The 18,855-nt window shown below is 42.3% G+C and overlaps 1 protein-coding gene across 4 annotated transcripts; it reads right to left on the reverse strand.

The window, feature by feature from the left end:
- On the reverse strand, positions 1–11,984 carry LOC106606976 (ras-related protein Rab-37). Of its 4 annotated transcripts, XM_014203506.3 has the most exons (9): positions 11,407–11,984; positions 7,810–7,920; positions 3,768–3,809; positions 2,804–2,870; positions 2,655–2,707; positions 2,210–2,275; positions 1,428–1,484; positions 1,094–1,170; positions 1–904 (listed from the first exon to the last, which is right to left on the reverse strand). In XM_014203506.3, exons 1-9 carry the CDS (start codon positions 11,515–11,517, stop codon positions 796–798), a joined length of 693 nt encoding a protein of 230 aa, XP_014058981.1. In that variant the 5' UTR covers positions 11,518–11,984; the 3' UTR covers positions 1–795. The 4 variants fall into 4 exon arrangements, with proteins under 4 accessions (XP_014058981.1, XP_045576252.1, XP_045576254.1 ...); XM_045720296.2 differs by having other exon boundaries at positions 2,655–2,870; positions 11,407–11,957; XM_045720298.2 differs by lacking the exon at positions 7,810–7,920 and having other exon boundaries at positions 11,407–11,818.
- Between the last annotated feature and the right edge of the window lie 6,871 nt (positions 11,985–18,855).

Raw genomic sequence — 18,855 nt, forward strand, 5'->3', positions numbered from 1 at the left:
AATCAAAACTCATGCTGGAACTTCTGACCACCACCTCAATTAACATTTGGCCACAACATTTGAGAAAATAATTTGAATTTGGAGTATAATTACAAAATAACTGTCATTAGACATATTTTCAGCCGGTAGAGGCCGCATCTGGGACACGCTGTGTATGACACCGCAGTAGTACAGGGTGCTCCTCATACAAAATATATAATGGCATTTAGTCCTGAATAGAATGTGGTGAAATGAAGCCATGAGCCCCAAAAAATCTGTATTTTATTCCACCTAACATCTTTACATAAAGTGATCAGATCATTTCCTAATGTCTTTGTAAATATGGCAAAATTGGGGCAAGAAATTCCATTTGGATTTCCAATCCTTCCTTATGGCAATAATGAGTAAGGCTGACAGGCTGCAGCTGCAGCATGTGATACACATGAACTAAATGATCCGAGCATGTTTCAAATATAAATTTGCATTTTAAATACACTGGTAATGCCTTTCTAACCAACTGAAAACACTGACATGGTTTTTCTCCTGATAGGGGTAGAATGAGGGTTGGCTAGTTGCCATAGGCCTTCCAAGTAGGTGGGGAGCAGACCAGGTGTTCTCTTTTTCACAATGTGGTTACTCTGCTCTTTTTGACTACTCTCTATCTGATGATGCTATTTTAGGGGGACTGTCTCCCTACTGCTCTATGTCTCTCTCTCTTTATCTCCCTCCCTCCCTCTGTAGATGTTTGTGTCTCTCTCTCCCTCGCTCCTCTCTCACTGTGGCCTGGTGTGGTGTAACAGTTGGTGAGAGGTTCAGCTACATGTAGCCACCACAACAGCCAGACTTCTGCTTCTCAGACGCGATGTAGTCGTGGATCTGGAACTTGGGCTCGTTGGGCTGCTGGGCAGCTCTGTGCTTCAACTCCCTGGCAGGCAGGCAGAGAGAGAGAGAGAGAGAGAGAGGAGAATGTGTGGGATGGAGCAGTGCAGAGCAGAGAAATTGAAAACATAAGCGAAAAGAGAAGGAGAGATGAGGAACATAATTGGGCAATATGTCTTTGCCCTTTCACATACAGTGCAACTTTAATTTAGAAACAACATGAGTTGTGACTTACTTTGCTACAGCCAGGAAGGCCAGCTCTACGTTGACTCCAGTCTTGGCACTGGTCTCCATGAAAGGGACTCCATATTCCTGAAAAGCATCCAGGGCTTTTAATGGCACTACTAAAGTACACCACATTCATGATATGAATGAACTCACTACCAAACACTCAGAGTGATACATCTCTCCAACACAAGAGGGAACATCAGTTCACAAGTGCAGCATATAAATCAACATTTCAAGCTTGTTTTCATTTCACAGTGCTGTACAGTTGCTTTTGAAGAGGCTACTTGGTGTTTTGCGGTAGGAGAGTGGAGCAAACCCTTTAAGTGGGCCTTGTCTCTTACCTTGGCCAGCTTCTCTCCCTCCTCACGCTTGATGACCCTCTCTCCGGCCATGTCCGTCTGTTTGGACAGAGCAGAGGAGAGTCATGGACACAACTAGTCCATTAGATCCAGAGAGGCACCACTACATCAGCCCACACAAGCCACAGCAGTTCCCAGGGCAGTCTCCAGGCTGCCTCTGAGTGTCTGAGCACAGGCCAAACATTGCTCAGAGAGAGAAATGTTACATTACATTTACATTTACATTTTAGTCATTTAGCAGACGCTCTTATCCAGAGCGACTTACAGTAGTGAATGCATACATTTCATACAATTTCATACATTTTTTTCAGTGCTGGCCCCCCGTGGGGGGGCCAGCACAGTCCTGCTGCTCTTCCCAGCTCTGGGAATAAATTATGTCTGGTGGAACGTGACAGCAATGACCCAGTGTCTCTGTAGTAGCACCACCAGAGGGGGCACATGATCTATGGGTGCTGTTGAACTGGAGTTGCCACCAGTTCTATTTGTAATCATCGTAACACATGTATTCACTAGTAACGTTCTAATTCAGCTTCAATATAAACTCTGAGGCTGACACACTGTGTGTGTGTGTGTGTGTGTGTGTGTGTGTGTGTGTGTGTGTGTGTGTGTGTGTGTGTGTGTGTGTGTGTGCATGTGTAATTAGGCTACAAAGTCAATAGCAGAGACAAATATGTGTCTGTGTGTGTTGTGTTCTTATTGTTACTTTTGGTATGACGACTTCTTTTGATACACTCTACAAAACCAAAAGGATGTCTAGCTCACACCTTGTTGCCGAGCAACATGATGACCACATCCTTCTGAGCATACTCATGGATTTCAGTCAGCCAGGCCTATATGGGAAGGGGGCGTGGGGGGAGAGAGAGAGAGAGAGAGATTAAAAAGGAGATTAGTCAGTAAAAATGCCAGTGCTAAAGGAGATCCTCTCCACAAAAACATAATCCATTTCTCTGCTCTGCTGCTTTGGTTACTATTCTCCATTCTGCCATTCTGAGCTGCACTTCCTCTTATCCCCAAACCTTCACAAACTTCAAAAATGGCTTCTTGGAAATGTCATGAAATGTCATTGTGGAGGTCATTTCAGTAATGTAATGCGGAGGCCATATATTACTTGGCATGTAAAAGGAATTCTGGGTTCTTCCTCTAAAAAGGTCTTATGAGAAGACGTGAGGCGATAAGGAGGAGTGAAGAGTGACATGATAGGTTTCTCACCCTGATGTTGTCAAAGGATGACTTGCTGGTGATGTCATAGAGCAGGAGGAGGGCTGAGGAGAGAAAGGCAGAGAGTCTCACACAGCCACGTGTTCTTAGCATTCTACAACACACACAACCAGGAAGTGTTTTAATAGAGCAGAGATTACCCTGTGCGTCTCTGTAGTAGGCGTGCGTGACACTGCGGAATCTCTCCTGTCCTGCAGTATCCCAGATCTGGGAGAAAGAGGTGAAACAAATTAATTATTACAATGCAATAAACCTGGAAAACGGGACAATATTCCAACCAGCAGCAACCAAAGAGCATGCAAGTTATAACGGGAATACGTGATCGATAATGATCGATATATTTTACAGTGTAATACATTAGAATAGTCACGTGGCTTATTTATTTTTTACCAGGTAAGTTGATTGAGAACACATTTTTCATTTACAGAAATGACCTGGGGAATAGTTACAGGGAAGAGGAGGGGGATGAATGAGCCAATTGGAAGCTGGGGATGATTAGGTAGCCATGATGGTATGACAGCCAGATTGGGAATTTAGCCAGGACACCGAGGTTAATACCCCTAATCTTACAATAGGTGGCATGTGATCTTCAGTGACCACAGAGAGTCAGAAGACACCCATTTAACATCCCATCCAAAAGATGGCACCCTACACAGGGAAATGTCCCCAATCACTGCCCTGGGATCTTTTGGTTTTTGACCAGAGGAAAGAGTGCCTCCTACTGGCCCTCCAACACCACTTCCAGCAGCATCTGGTCTCCCATCCAGGGACCGACCATGACCAACCCTGCTTAACCCTGCTTAGCTTCAGAGGCAAGCCAGCATTGGGATGCAGGGTGGTGTGCTGCTCAGACAAAACCCACCAAAGGCATTTAAATGTTTGGCACCTCTCAGCCAGAATTGTCACTAGAACAGGATATGATAACAACGTATTTGCAATAGATACGCTGTGGTTACATAGGGACACTTGCGTGTTGACCACATATGCCACTGCCCACTGTGTAATATTATGATACTGACTGTGGTTTAATGAATTAGACTGGTAGGGATAGGATCACAGGAATAGTGGTATCAATGTTGGGTGTAGAGGTCCCTGCTCTCTCACCTGGAGTTTGACCTTCGCGTTGTCCACCGTCACAACTTTATTCTGATGAGGAGAGGAAACAGTTAACCACAGGACTGTCTACGGGGGTCTTTTTGCATAATAGAGACAGACTCAGACAAAAACATCACAGGTATTTAAATATTAAGAAGCTTCAGAAAGCAAGAATATTCTAAAGAACAAACAGACAGGAAATGGCACAGCATGCTGTATAGCAGTGGCGACCCGTAATTCAGGGCAGGTGGGCCTGTGAGCCCCACCTTTTTTGCAAAAATATAAATAAATAAACATATTTTGTTTTTTGGGGGGCTTGCCTGTTTTGCATGTTATTTTGGCATTAATATGTGTGACATATCAGTTTGCAAACAGTGTAAAAAAAATATATATATCACTGAGTTAATAAAGCTGCATATAAATAGGCAGCTCTAAAATGCAGGTGTTTCAGCCTAGCTCAGTGCTTTATGTGGTGGTGGGGCAGTCCAGCAAAAAATAGGAGCATTGCACTGTGATTGGCTCAGTGTTCTGTCACTCATGGGGACACACTGTCACCCGCCTTTAAGGGTAGACATCAAGAATGTGAGCCCTTTGGGTTCTGCCATAGACTTAGATTAGAAGTGCCCTTCCAAGAAGGCTCAAGGTCATTGGCCACAGATAAAATGATGTCAAATCACGTTATATCTACAGTAGCTTTGATTGGACTGATCATGTCAACATCATACTTTCAAAATCTTAGCTAGCAGTCATCATCAGTTGTCATCAAGTCGACAATCTACTGGCAAATCCTTTTTAATCCTTGTCATATGAAGAGAAATAATGAAGAGAAATTATAGATAAAATGTATTGGTGCTCATCGACCATTGGACATAAACATTACACAACAAGTTGGAAATCGCAAATTCAACAATGAGTCGTTTGGAAGGAATCAGTGGATTAACTGCAAGCGTTGCAAAGAAACCACAAACGTTAGCCTGCTATTCAATGGAGTGGCTGTGTTTTCCCCCCCCCAGAGAATGACAAAGTTTGATGACAAAGTTTGATGACAAAATTTGCCCACAAAGGACCGCTGCGCCACCTTCACAAGGTGAGTCCAAAAATGTATTCTATGCTGCTGCATAAATTATGTAATATGCAAGGGAGAAATGTATACTGTAGCTAAGAAAGTAATACTAAGTGTTTCATGTGTAATAACCCATGTGCCTCACCATAATAATTTGGTCTATTTTCACCAACACAGTATTGTAAACATATCATTCGTAGCCCGGTGTATGCTTGTTTGGCTACTGTTTTGTACAGCTTCACCCAAACGGCGTTCAATGTGCCGCACCCTAATAATTTGGTCTACTTTCACCTCTTCATTTCACCTACTGTTCTAACTTGGTGGTGCAAATATAGCCATTAACCTGTTTTGGAGAACTGTAATCATCGAATATTGTAAAAGCTTTCATTGTCTGTTTATATGCCCCCTTTTTTTATCCTACGGTTCTGACTTGTACAGGGAGTACACTGTAAGAACAGCCCATGTCCTGAATTCTGTCGCTATACATTTCAAAAGCGCTGAACAAATAGTTATATTGACTACGTCCGTCGTCGCTTGCTCATTAACATCTTAATCAGAATTACGGATTGCCTCTTATCCGCTTGTCGTCCCCTTATGCCATAGTTTGTACATCTCATTTGTCAGTAGAAACCACATTTGTTTAAATAAGTCTGCCATGTCAGCTATGTTTTTTTAAAAGGCAGTAAATGAGGCTGAATGAACTGTTTCACTGCCAGACAAGGCTCCGCTGAAAGCCAGGTTTAGCAGTGGTAAGGTAGACAGCTTTACGTAGGCCCTAACAGTTTGTGGGCACAGTTTGTCACCGTTATAGTGTAATTCATGTATTGTTTAGTGTTGTGTTGAGGATTTGATGGCATGCATCCCACTGTTTTTTTTGGGGGGGGGCACCAAGATTTCCATGCTAAAATCGCCACTGCTATATAGACTCATACAGACAACATGAAAACTAAGAGGAGCTTCAGAGGCTGGCAAAGAAAGCAAATTGCTACGCCCACACTACAGAGGTTCTGGAATTAGACTTAATTGCACAATAGTGAGAAAGAAGACTGGCAAAATAACAACCCACTCCCCCGCTAATTTCCTGTGGCTGTCGGGACGCCATGTGATTTCCTGTATAGGCAGGATTCTAAAATAGTCCTGAGTGAAAAAAAGAATATTAGCTACAGATATGGATTAGTGAAAAACATATCTTGTGAAAGATGCACTCCAAGACAATATAGAAGGAATACGGAAGATTGAGGAGGAATAAGATGCTTCCAAGTGAAAAACATATCTTGTGAAAAATGCTCTTTGAGGGAGTATAGAAAGAATATGGAAGATTGAGAAGGAATAAGATGCCTAAGTCATGTGAAATGATGTGTCCCTTCTAAACTAAGTCCCAAATACGTACGTACATACACCCACCCACCCCCACACACACACACAAACCCAATGGCACACACTCTAGAGGTCAACCAATAACAGCTTGTTGTAAGGTCAGTCTGCTGTGTAGGTGTCATTATTATGCAGGTAACTGAACCAGTTTACCTCACACTGGCCTTTTAAACTTCCTGTTTGTATTTCATGGGAAAACAGGGGGAAAGTCACTAACTGAAAACATGACACAAGCAACAATGTTGAAATGAAGGAAGTGAATGCTACAACTGGTACATATCACTTCCTCTAAGCTAACCTCATTACTCCACTGTCAGTACCCGGGTACAGTCAGCCCCTGCCTTTCCTGTGAGCACACTGTGACAGACACACACTCTCTCTGAAGTGAGTCCAATCTTCTAAAATAGCCCCTCTCAACAGGAGTCACCACCCATTGGGACTTCCACCTTGGCAGAATGGACATGGTCCAACCCCTGCATTAGTTGCCATGGGTTTCCGTTTTTCCCTCCAATTATTACGCAGATTGGCCACACACGGCTTCGCGTTGACAAGCCCGCATGCTGAGTAACTGCTACAAGGAAGCAAGGCCAAAATAGCCCTGCCACGTTAGAGCTAGTCACATCAGTCTTCCCATCCACACAGGGTATTGACTGGTATAGCTGGAGGCTCAGCAAGGAACATATTGACTGATCCTGTATCAGTCTCAAAATCATCTCTCCTTATAATCTTCTGTTCCATACAGATGCAATGCAAGTAGCCGGGGGTGGTCACTACACACAACTCATTGTTATAATGCACTTATTTATGAATCTCATGAATAGTTATTACCTGTTGCACAAGCATGGAGAAAATAATCTCTATTTGTCTACATAAACGCTCCACACATCCCTATCCATGTTGTACTCCCATCCCAGGCAGTCCTAATGTCTCCACCATCAACACAGAGTGGTAACACAGTACTCTGTCTTAATGCAACATCATTTCCTCCAAAACCACCATTTTACCAGCCATTAGATAGAGTGTTTTCTTTGGAGGGTGAGCGGGTCCAAATCCACTGGTGCAAGAGTCTTTCTTTCTGTCCATATTCTCTCTCTTTTTCCATCTATCACACATTTTCTCTATCTTTTTCTCTCTGTCTTTCCAGCAGCTGGTTGGAAGCTATGGAAATCTGTCCCCCACCAATCTGTCCCCCACATGGGAGCTGCTTGTTTATTTGACCCCAGACAGGGCAGAGCATCGTTTGTGGGGGTAACGTAATGTACAGCTCCTCCAGGCTGAAAACAATCATTCTGGAGCCATATGCGGCGCAGTAGCAGAAGTGCTCTATGGACTTGACTGATTTGTGAAAGGGTTTGTACATTTTGAGCCATCATCACTGCATGAAAAAACTTTAAAGTGGTTATTGGATTTACAGATTTAACTGAAATAAGATGGGAAAATATTTTATGTATGGATTCTTCAACCACATTCTAGCATTTATCTTGTAAATAGACCATTTAGAAATGAGAAAGAACAGAGAAAAACAGCAGACAATGTATACATTATGAATGTATAGACACAAAGAACCTTCCAACCATGAGCTGACCCCTCTGAGTCTACTGACATCTCTCTCACCCTAAAGTCTATTCCCACGGTGGCTATGAAGTTGCCTCCCAAAAAGGCCCCGTCTTTAAAGCGCACCAGCACACATGTCTTCCCCACCGCAGAGTCTCCCAGCAGCATCACCTAGAGAGGCATCACAGCCAGAGGTCAGAGAGAGGGGTTAGGGGTCATACCTGGGCCCAACACACTGACATCAACCCTCACATGACCAGAAGAAAAGTAATAACTCCAAACAAGCTTTCACTGAACAATGTTTGGTCTTAAGAGATTAATCATAGAGTTCAACTGGTTCATATGCAAATGACTTTCTGAAAGTAATCTGTTGATTATTTCATGATGCTGTGCATCCATGAGAAGTGAAAATTATAAAACTAGAATTTCACGACATCATGATGACTAGTGTTGCTAAGTGTCAAAGCACTGACTCATGATCCTATTGCAAAATGTTCTTGTTGTTTTAGCCTCATCTGAATTTCCTGGTTAATTTATTGGGCGCCTGATTTAGTTTGGATATTTTATCCATCCGTTGATTTCTTCTTTATAAGGTTGTAGACTAAATGATGGGGTTGATGTGTGGGTCTACCCTTATTTATTTGATCATTCATATTTCAACATGAGTAGTGTTCTGCAGTAAAACAGCTTAGAGTGGATATGTATGAGAGATCATATTTGCACAAACCATCATGGGACTGATGTGAAACTACTTGACTATGTGAATGACCTGTTGTACTTCTGCTTGGTCTAGTCCATTAACCACTCTCCTGATTCTGATCAATCCCCAAACGCTCATGATTTAAAGTACTATATAACAATATGCACCTTTACTGCAATTACATTTTAAATACAATAACCTGGACTTTTCCCCCTAAGAGTTGGAGAGGAATGTACTATTATGTGGTATGCAGTTAACCTGTATTACCAAGTGCTACATTCTTCCTTGAGCCAATATTTAGGTATCACTAAGAATGGGAGGACTGAATAGCGTGATTCATATCAAAAAACCTGTGTCACATTGGCTACATTATCCAGTGGTGTAAAGTACTACTTAAGTAGTTTTTTGGGGTATCTGTACTTTACTATTTGTATTTTTGCCAATTTTTACTTCACTACATTCCTAAAGAAAACAATGGACTTTTTACTCCATACATTTTCCCTGACACCCAAAAGTACTCATTACATTTTGACAAGTAAATGGTCCAATTCACACACTTATCAAGAGAACATCCCTGGTCATCTCTACTGCCTCTGATCTGTAGGACTCACTAAACACAAAAGCTTCATTTGTAAATTATGTCTGAGTGTTGGAGTGTACCCATGGCTATCCGTCAATAAAAAATAAAAACATGTAATTGTGTCCTCTGGTTTATACTTTTACTTTTGATACTTAAGAATCGAAAGTAAATGGAATTGCTCAAATGTACTTAAGTATATTTAAAACCAAATACTTTTAGACTTTTACTTAAGAAGTATTTTACTGGGTGACTTTCACTTTTTCGTGAGTAATTTTTTATTAAGGTATCTTTACTGTTACTCAAGTCTGACTGTTGAGTACTTTTTCCACCACTGACATTATCCATAAGGGAGGGGTGAAATTGGTGTGCACTGGTGTGTGGCAAGGCACATAATTGATAGTGGTGTGGTAATTAAGAGTAATGTAAACAGAATAGAAGCTTGCCACAATGATAACTGCTGTTCTTATTCCATAGTGGTATATTGTGCTACATTAAGGGGAAACTTCACAAAAGCAAGGGCTACCCTCTTAGAAAAAAAGGTGCTATCTAGAACCTAAAAGGTTCTTTGGCTGTCTCGATTGGAGAACCCTATGAAGAACCCTTTTGGTTCCAAGTAGACCCGTTTTGGGTTCCATGTAAACTCAGCAAAAAAAGAAACGTCCCTTTTTCAGGACCCTGTCTTTCAAAAATAATTAATAAAAACCCAAATAACTCCCCAGATCTTCATTGTAAAGGGTTTAAACACCGTTTCCCGTGCTTGTTCATTGAACTATAAACAATTAATGAACATGCACCTGTGGAACGGTCGTTAAGACACTAACAGCTTACAGACGGCGAGCAATTAAGGTCACAGTTATGAAAACTTAGGACACTAAAGAGGCCTTCCTACCGACTCTGAAAAACACCAAAAGAAAGATGCTCAGGGTCCCTGCTCATCTGCGTGAATGCGCCTTAGGCATACTGCAAGGAGGCATGAGGACTGCAGATGTGGCCAGGGAAACAAATTGCAATGTCCGTACTGTGAGACGCCTAAGACAGCGCTACAGGGAGACAGGACAGACAGCTGATTGTTCTCGCAGTGGCAGACCACGTGTAACAACACCTGCACAGGATCGGTACATCCGAACATCACACCTGCGGGACAGGTAAAGGATGGCAACAACAACAGCCCGAGTTACACCAGGAACGCACAATCCCTCCATCAGTGCACAGACTGTCCGCAATAAGCTTAGAGGTTGGACTGAGGGCTTGTAGGCCTGTTGTAAGGCAGGTCCTCACCAGACATCACTGGCAACAAACCCACCGTCGCTGGACCAGACAGGACTGGCAAAAAGTGCTCTTCACTGACGAGTTGTGGTTTTGTCTCACCGGGGTGATGGTCAGATTCACATTTATCGTCGAAGGAATGAGCGTTACACCGAGGCCTGTACTCTGGAGCGGGATCGATTTGGAGGTGGAGGGTCCGTCATGGTCTGGTACCCTTCCTGCAGGCTCATCCTGACATTACCCTCCAGCATGACAATGCCACCAGCCATACTGCTTGTTCTGTGCGTGATTTCCTGCAAGACAGGAATGTCAGTGTTCTGCCATGGCCAGCGAAGAGCCCGGATCTCAATCCTATTGAGCACGACTGGAACCTGTTGGATTGGAGGGTTAAGGCTAGGGCCATTCCCCCCCAAAATGTCCGGGAACTTCCAGGTGCCTTGGTGGAAGAGTGGGGTAACATCTCACAGCAAGAACTGGCAAATCTGGTGCAGTCCATGAGGAGGAGATGCACTGCAGTACTTAATGCAGCTGGTGGCCACACCAGATACTGACTGTTACTTTTGATTTTGACCCCCACTTTGTTCAGGGACACATAATTCCATTTCTTAGTCACAGGTCTGTGGAACTTGTTCAGTTTATGTCTCAGTTGTTGAATCTTATGTTCATACAAATATTTACACATGTTAAGTTTGCTGAAAATAAATGCATTTGACAGTGAGAGGACGTTTCTTTTTTTGCTGAGTTTAGAACCTTTTCCACAGAGGGTTCTACATGGAACCCAAAATGGTTCTACCTGGAACAAAAAAGGGTTTCACCTCGAACCAAAGGGGTTCTTCTATGGGGACAGCCAAAGAACCCCTTTGGAACCCTTTTTTATAAGAGTTTACTGGTGTGCCGAGTAGACAGGCTACTGTATTTTAATAGATTTCCCTTCATTTGTTTGAGAGATGGACACCTGTACCACCAGTGAAGCTTCTCAATTAGGCTACAGTCAATATTAATACCAGCAGGCAGCGCCATAACATGATCAGAAGCATAATACTGTTATAAGCACATAATAAACATAGCCTAATAATATATATCCAAATAATAAGAATAGCCTAATACAGACCTTGAAGGCAATATCAAAATACTCGCAAACCGAGGCGCATCTCTCCAACACATATTTTGATGTTCCGTTTTTAGTCTCTTTATCCTTCAACGATGCCTTCTTTGTGGACATCGCAATGTCTATCACCAAGTATCACCGATATCTGTCAGCGCGCCACGCGATGTTCCTCCCGAGATGCCAGTGACTCAAAACCAGTTAACACGAGCAATGAGTCCATCGGCAGTCATTTAGCGTTGTCCAAAACCACCCAGCGCTTTCTCAGAACAATTTCTTGACGCTGAATCAACTAATGCCAATCATAGAGTCGTGGTTAAAACTTAAAGGGGGATTCGGCTACATTCGTGGAGAAAATATGATCAATATGCGGAAACAGTTATGCAGAACGTTGGAACGGATCGCATCATTCTTTACGCGTTGGCAGATGAAACGACGTTGCTATTGTCATTTGTCCAATGAAGATAATGTAATTTAGGTCTATGAAACGAGGCAGTTTTTTGTCATTTTCATAAATGAAAACAACTAGGTCTTCAACCGAGCCACGGACGCAACAGGCAGTGATGGCACGAGTTATTAGTCACAGGTGGTACTGAACTCGTTGATCATGAAAGAGGAGGAGTTCAGCGAACGAAAAAAAAACGTCTGTCAACGTGTTGCCACTGAAAAATACACTTTTCAGTTTCAATTCTAAATTAATGCTATTCCAGTGATTTCAGAATTCTGACAAATTCCTACAATTTACATTTAAATTTTTAAATTTTAGTCATTTAGCAGACGCTCTTATCCAGAGCGACTTACAGTAGTGAATGCATACATTTCATAATTATTTTTTTGTCCACAACATGTCAGGTAGATGGTCTTTCCTCACCAATGTCAACTTTTCAAAGGATGTATGTAGCCTTGAGAAAATACACTATAAACAGACAGTGTTCATATGAGAATCTCATTTTCTTTCACTTAATTGACATGACATAATGTCAAAAATGTTCTCCTAATTGCCAAGCCATGTATGATCATGTGGATGGATACCAGCTGAATCTTTGACTAAGAGTTTGTCTCCCCCCAGTGTTCAAAAGAGAAAGACGAGAAAAAGAGATGGTTGTGGGTGTATCTCTCTAGCTCCATCACTTCACATTACAGACAGACAGACAGACAGACAGACAGACAGACAGACAGACAGACAGACAGACAGACAGACAGACAGACAGACAGACAGACAGACAGACAGACAGACAGACAGACAGACCTTGGTTAATCTTCTATCCACCTACTACAACAAAAGGTTTCTGCAAGTGCAACCAAACCTTTTTATACCCACTGCATTTTCGTTACAACATTTTACTGTATGACAAAGCATTTTTCGTATCTCCAAGGTAAGCAGCTTTTTGTGTCCTTTTTCTGCATTGCTTTTGTGTGGCTTATATGCCTTCAGACAAACAAAGCCTTCATCATCACTGTCTGTCACAGCACAAAACATTCAGGTCTATTTCTGAAAATAGCATCACCCTGAGCTTTATATCTTTTACAGTCCCTTTCTTTCTTTCTTTCTTTCTTTCTTTCTTTCTTTCTTTCTTTCTTTCTTTCTTTCTTTCTTTCTTTCTTTCTTTCTTTCTTTCTTTCTTTCTTTCTTTCTTTCTTTCTTTCTTTCTTTCATTTTCTCTGTGAATGGAAGCCCACCATACATCACCACAGTGATAATGTAGACTGTATATGCAGACAATCAATCACTCCAGTTCACATTCATAACAGTGAGTGATACATCTACGAAACACAGCTATCCATCAGGGAACAGACCACCTTTCTAGCAACACCCAACTCTGTGCTAAAGATCATTATGATTGCAGAAAGAGGAAGATGATTGGCACCTCAGGCAACAGCATTTAGGGACCCTGGAAGGGAAGATACTTGTTGTCCCATCAATCCCAGTAACAAAGTGATCTGTTCCCTTCATGGTCACTTGTCCCCTATGGCTCATGGCAAACAATAACGCAGAGACTCACCGTGAAGCCGATGCCCACAGTGGCAGAGAAGGAGCCGGGTATGAACTTGCCTTGGTCATACTGGACGAGCAGAGAGGTCTTCCCCACGCCGCTGTCTCCCACCATGATGGTCTGTGAATAGCAGGAAGAACAGAGAGCAGGTTAGCCACATCACAGCACTACACAGCACAGCACAACACTACACAGAACAGCATAGTGCACTCTTATAAAAAAGGGTTCTTTGGCTGCCCCCATAGCATAACCCTTTTTTGGTTCCAGGGAGAACCCTTTTTGGTTCCACAAAGAACCATTTTGGGTTCCATGTAGAACCCTCCATGGAAAGGGTCCTACATGGAACCCAAAAGGGTTCTACCTGGAACCAAAAAGGGTTCTTCAAATGGTTCTCCTATGGGGACAGCCGAAAAAACATTTTACTTTCTAGATAGCACCTTTTTTTCTAAGTGTGTACAGTACAGAACAGCACAGCACACTGCTCATCTATAGGCCTGTACAATGAGTGGGTGTAGCGTACCCTACTGTATATGTGCATCTGTTGCTTACAGTGCGGAACATGCCCTTGCCTGATGCCATATAATGTGTGTAATATAATGTGATGCTATGAAGGTCAGTTTGGTAAATACCCGGCGGGAGGAGGGAAATGGCAGTGGATGAGTCTGAATGTACCAGGGATATAAGGCAGCTGCAGCCTGAGCATCATGTCAGCCATGGCTACTTGGATTGAAGACGATGCTCTCTGTGCCCCAAAGGGAGCATTAAGAGATCTCTCCTGGCCCACCCAACTGCAAAACCTCTTGCACAATGACACACAGCACAGACAAACACACATCAGCAGGCTACACACACACACACACACACACACACACACACACACACACACACACACACACACACACACACACACACACACACACACACACACACACACACACACACACACACACACACACACGCACACAGTGGTGTAGTGGAGAGTATACGGCAGGTATACGGTGTGTATTCACTTGTTTTTCAGTGGGCCTTGTGTATACTCCCTTCTTAATCCCCATGATGCATATCAAAGTAGTGTAGTGGAGGTATATGCTGTATCAATAAATAAGTCTGATGGAACAGATCAGAATGTTTCGCTTAAAATGTTGATAAACTATTATTTCTTCACATTTTAGGCGCAGCAATGTGCACACGGCGGTAGGCCTATATTTAGAAAGAGGGGAGATCTGAAGATGTAACAACTATCATGGGTTGCTAATATGACTAGGATAATACCTTTGGCTGCTAGACAATGAAAGAAAGCTTAAAGAAAACCAGTAGAACAGGAGTATGCATAAGAGGAAGTCTTTAGAAAACAATTACCTCCAGGTTTCTATGGTGGGATTTTGGCTATATAGGCTACTTTGAAGCAAGGTAAGACATGCCTCGTAATATAAAGTTATATCAGAATGATATGATTATTTGTATCAATTATTGCCATTTGTTTTGCAATCTCAATCTTGTGCTATATGTGCTACAGAAACACCACTAACTAAACAACAGTGCTAGGTGCCTGCACACTTGAATTAAATGGTATCTACACAAACAAATTTAAATGTCTTACTCGGTTAACATCCTTATTCATCTTTCAATAGTAGGCCTACTATTAGCCTGCTGCACAGTACAGATTGGGTACCTGACTGTGAAAGACCAATATGGGATTGATAATTTTAGGTCAGTCAGAGTGTATGTCACTGTTTCTCATAGAATTATTCACACAGGGTGCCTTTCCTTCGCCGGCCGGGCTGTTTGGGAAATGTTTGGCAAAATTAGAGTATACCCACTTCTCCAGGCACCTCTGCACACACACACAGAGAGAGAGAGACAGAGCGAGAGAGACAGAGAGAGAGAGACAGAGCGAGAGAGACAGTCAACACTCAGTCAAGTGTCCTCTTATACGATAGGAATGATCTCCCATTGCTGAGGGTCATGCGTCATCCCAACGGGGATCTGCTGTTGATTTGAGAGAGGAGCGTTGCACGTGGGCATCAATAAGGCCCTGTTGCCATGGTTATCAGGTTGGTGGCTGGTGTTGTGTGGCTAGCCTGGGGCTCTGTGGCAGCAGTCAGCAGACGCTCTTCGCCTCTTTTGTTGACATTTATCACCTCCCAGCAGGCGGCCCCACTGCCTCTATTCTGCTGGCTCATAGAGCCTCACAGCCCACTCAGCTCCCCAACACTCTAATCACTCACATCCCTTTCTCAACTTTCTCATTTTTAGGCCTCAGAAAGAAAATGTTCATTTCTTCATTACTGTCTCACCAGATATGGTAGATTTAGCTAAAATACATTATTTCTAGTCTTCAGCCAGATTAAGTCTTTCTCTTCCTACAGAATACATAGTGGAGACTGTCTGGGGACTGGACTAGATATAAGTGCTGACATTAGTGTTGACCTTTTAAAATCTGGGATTGAAAATCTCAGATCAATTTAAAATCACAAATCAAGCAATAGACACTAACCTTTTGAAGCGACTTTAACATTCACTTATAGAAAGCTTTGGAATACATAACGTGCCATAACATTTCTTTGTATTTGCACGTTTTATTTATATTTTATTAAAGGTTAATTGTGGGGGTGGATGCTTAGGAAAGGATAGCATTCATGAATACACGGTCACAACACCAACAACAGTCTGACGCAGACTTGCAGCTTCGTCTGATGACTCATGGAGCACAAACACACACAGTGGGTGTACCCTGTGTGAAGGCCTGAGCAACCGGAAACCACTGTCAACCAACTACATTACTATTTCTTGTCATCCTCATCCAACATTAATGTCTGTATGTGGGGGGCAACAGGGGGTGGGGAGAGATTGGGAAAATGGAGAGGAAGTGGGGGTGTAAGGTGAATGCACCAATTTGTAAGTCGCTCTGGATAAGAGTGTCTGCTAAATGACGTAAATGTAAATGTGTAGCCTACCACAGGGGGCAGGGGAGAGGTGCTTTTACCATAGCAACACACAAGCTCTCGTAGTAAGAGAGTACCAACTCCCCCCTGAGTTGTTTAAGTTAATCAGGCATAACCCCCTAACCTGGGTACCTGTCCGTGTACTCCGTTTCTTCCAACAACCAATGAGCAACTCAGCTGTAATTCCAGCTGCATATTGAACGTTGAGATTGCTGACAGGCCAGTCTCTGTGGCAAAACTTAAATTTTTTATTTAACCTTTATTTAACTGACAGGAGTGGCAAGGAGTGGAATGATAGCTAAACAGACTGGTACCCAGACTAATAACCCCCCACAGATGTCTCACAATTAACTAAGTCAAAACCAAACTATAAGGCTATGTGATTCTGTCAACCTAGAGGAAACACCCATCTCCCTGCACATCTCTCTCTCATATAGCAAAAGGTTGTTGTTTTCCTTCAGTTAATGAGAATCTACCTCTGGGGATGTCCTCATACACCCACTGAGTTATTACGCTGCATTGTTTGTGAAAGTAACACAGAGGGTAAATGGAAACATTCAACATAAGCACTTTCTGTTCCTACACTGGAGTATTCTCAGTCAGTTGGCGTGAGGACTGGATTTATCTAGCTGCTTTGGGGAATGGAGTTGTTATAGAATGATCAAATTATTAGCATAACACTTGATGCCTATGGATAAATAATATATACTTGCTATGAATTTAAATACTTGCCCTAAAAATAAAGTGATATGAAAAAGTATGAAGTTAATATTAGATGTTGCTTACTAAAGTAATTTACCCCAACATTGTTGATGAGTATAAGTGGGTGTATTGTGAAAAAAATGATGTGGCGTTAAAGTTAATTTGGTCTTCAACTGTAAAGGAATAACATGCCCCAAGTCTCATCTTTCTTTCATGACATTTCCGCCCATCTACTTCCACCATACACCCACATATTTCCTGAGGTAAAAAAGTCATTAAAGATGCAAATTTCTCTAGAATAACTTCACGTTGGCATCAGTGCTAATGTCCTAAAAAGCAGCCTTGGTCTTTAACAGGAAGATGTTCTATCAAGGCTATGAGATTACACATAGGAAGGAACAGAGAACGTACAGGAAGCATACATATCGGGGTTGGGGTCAATTTCGTTTTAATTCCAGTCAATTCAGAAAGTAAACCAAATTCCAATACTAATACCACATTTTTCTCATTGAAAAGCATTGAAGAGAATTGGAATTTGTATTTATGTGTACTTCCTGAATTGACTGGAATTTAAATGGAATTGACCCCAACCCTGATATCCCTTCAATTTCCAAGTGTCCTCAGATGAAGTACAAATAAAAATGCAGTCAATAATGACAAAGTATACATCATATGAGTAGGCACTTGCTGGTGTATACGTGTTGCTGTGGCTCACAAAAACAAAAGGGGAGCAGTTCAACCATACATTCCACTATAGAAAGTCATAGGTTACATTTTTATGATGTAACCTGGAGGACAAAGTTCTATCTTTTTTTTTGTCCCATTGCCATTGGACATGTACAGCTGTCAGCCTGGCTGTCCAGGGCCCCTGAAACCTGGCAGGTGCTGATTCAGGTGAGAGAGATGGGTGAAGTCATGGAAGCTGGCAAAGGGAATGGGTTCTCCACAAGCAGTCAACCCACACTGAGATGTCCCTGCAATGCGCAACCATTCCAAATTGCTTACCTACATAGTCAGTCCAACTTTGATATTTTTACCCCTACATTACACATACAACTGAAATATCCACTCAAGTATAATGCTGACTGTTGTAGGACCTCCCATGTCACATAATGAAGGCATTGTTCACGCAGACAGAAAAGTTTACTTTTATACTATTACAGAGACACACTTAAATATTGAAATATATATTTATAAAAGAGTACAATTTAAAAGGTAGATTCTGTATATAGATAGGCTACCCCAGTAGAATTGGCCAATTTAACACATCTTATGTGAGTTCAGCCTCTGGTGATTTTAAGTTAGACTAAGAGTTAAGTGAAGTTATGAAAAAGTAGCCTAATCACCTTGTGCATTAGGTCCTCGTTATAGGGGAAAGTGATCTCGAGGGGAGTCAGGCAGTCCTCTGTATCCGTGTCCACCGCAGATGACCCATAGGCACTGTCCGAGTGAAGCGCCTCGCCCTGGTCAACACATTCCATTTCAGGGGTATTCTCCATAATGATATCCATCTTCTTTATTTGTTCCTATAGATTATTTTTGTCAACGAGTTGAGAAGCTTTATTTCTTTAGTAAGCGGAGCTGCAATAACTTTATCTCCCTTCCCCGCTCTCTCTCGTTTGCTGTCGCTCTTCTCTACACTCACCGCCCCCTCCTTGTCTAAATCCCTTGCACTTGCAGGTTTGATACTGATGCTCCTGGCAAGAACTATAGCCACCTAGGGGGATCATTTCCGCAGAGTCGAATAAAAATTTAAAGCAAAGCGCTCCTACTGGAAGCGGACACGAAGGTGCACTATGGTATTTATGAAACCA

This window comes from Salmo salar, chromosome 06 (genome assembly GCF_965601325.2).
Source record: "Salmo salar chromosome 06, fSalSal1, whole genome shotgun sequence".
In the NCBI taxonomy this organism is placed as follows: domain Eukaryota; kingdom Metazoa; phylum Chordata; class Actinopteri; order Salmoniformes; family Salmonidae; genus Salmo; species Salmo salar.

Coding starts and splice junctions, on each gene's coding strand:
- LOC106606976 (XM_045720296.2), bottom strand. CDS start 11,517: ATGTCCACAAAGAAGGCATCGTTGAAGGATAAAGAGACTAAAAACGGA. Junction 3,810..7,809: donor CCGTGGGAATAGACTTTAGG/GTGAGAGAGATG, acceptor TCTCCTCATCAG/AATAAAGTTGTGACGGTGGA. Junction 2,871..3,767: donor ACGCGAAGGTCAAACTCCAG/GTGAGAGAGCAG, acceptor TCTTTCTCCCAG/ATCTGGGATACTGCAGGACA.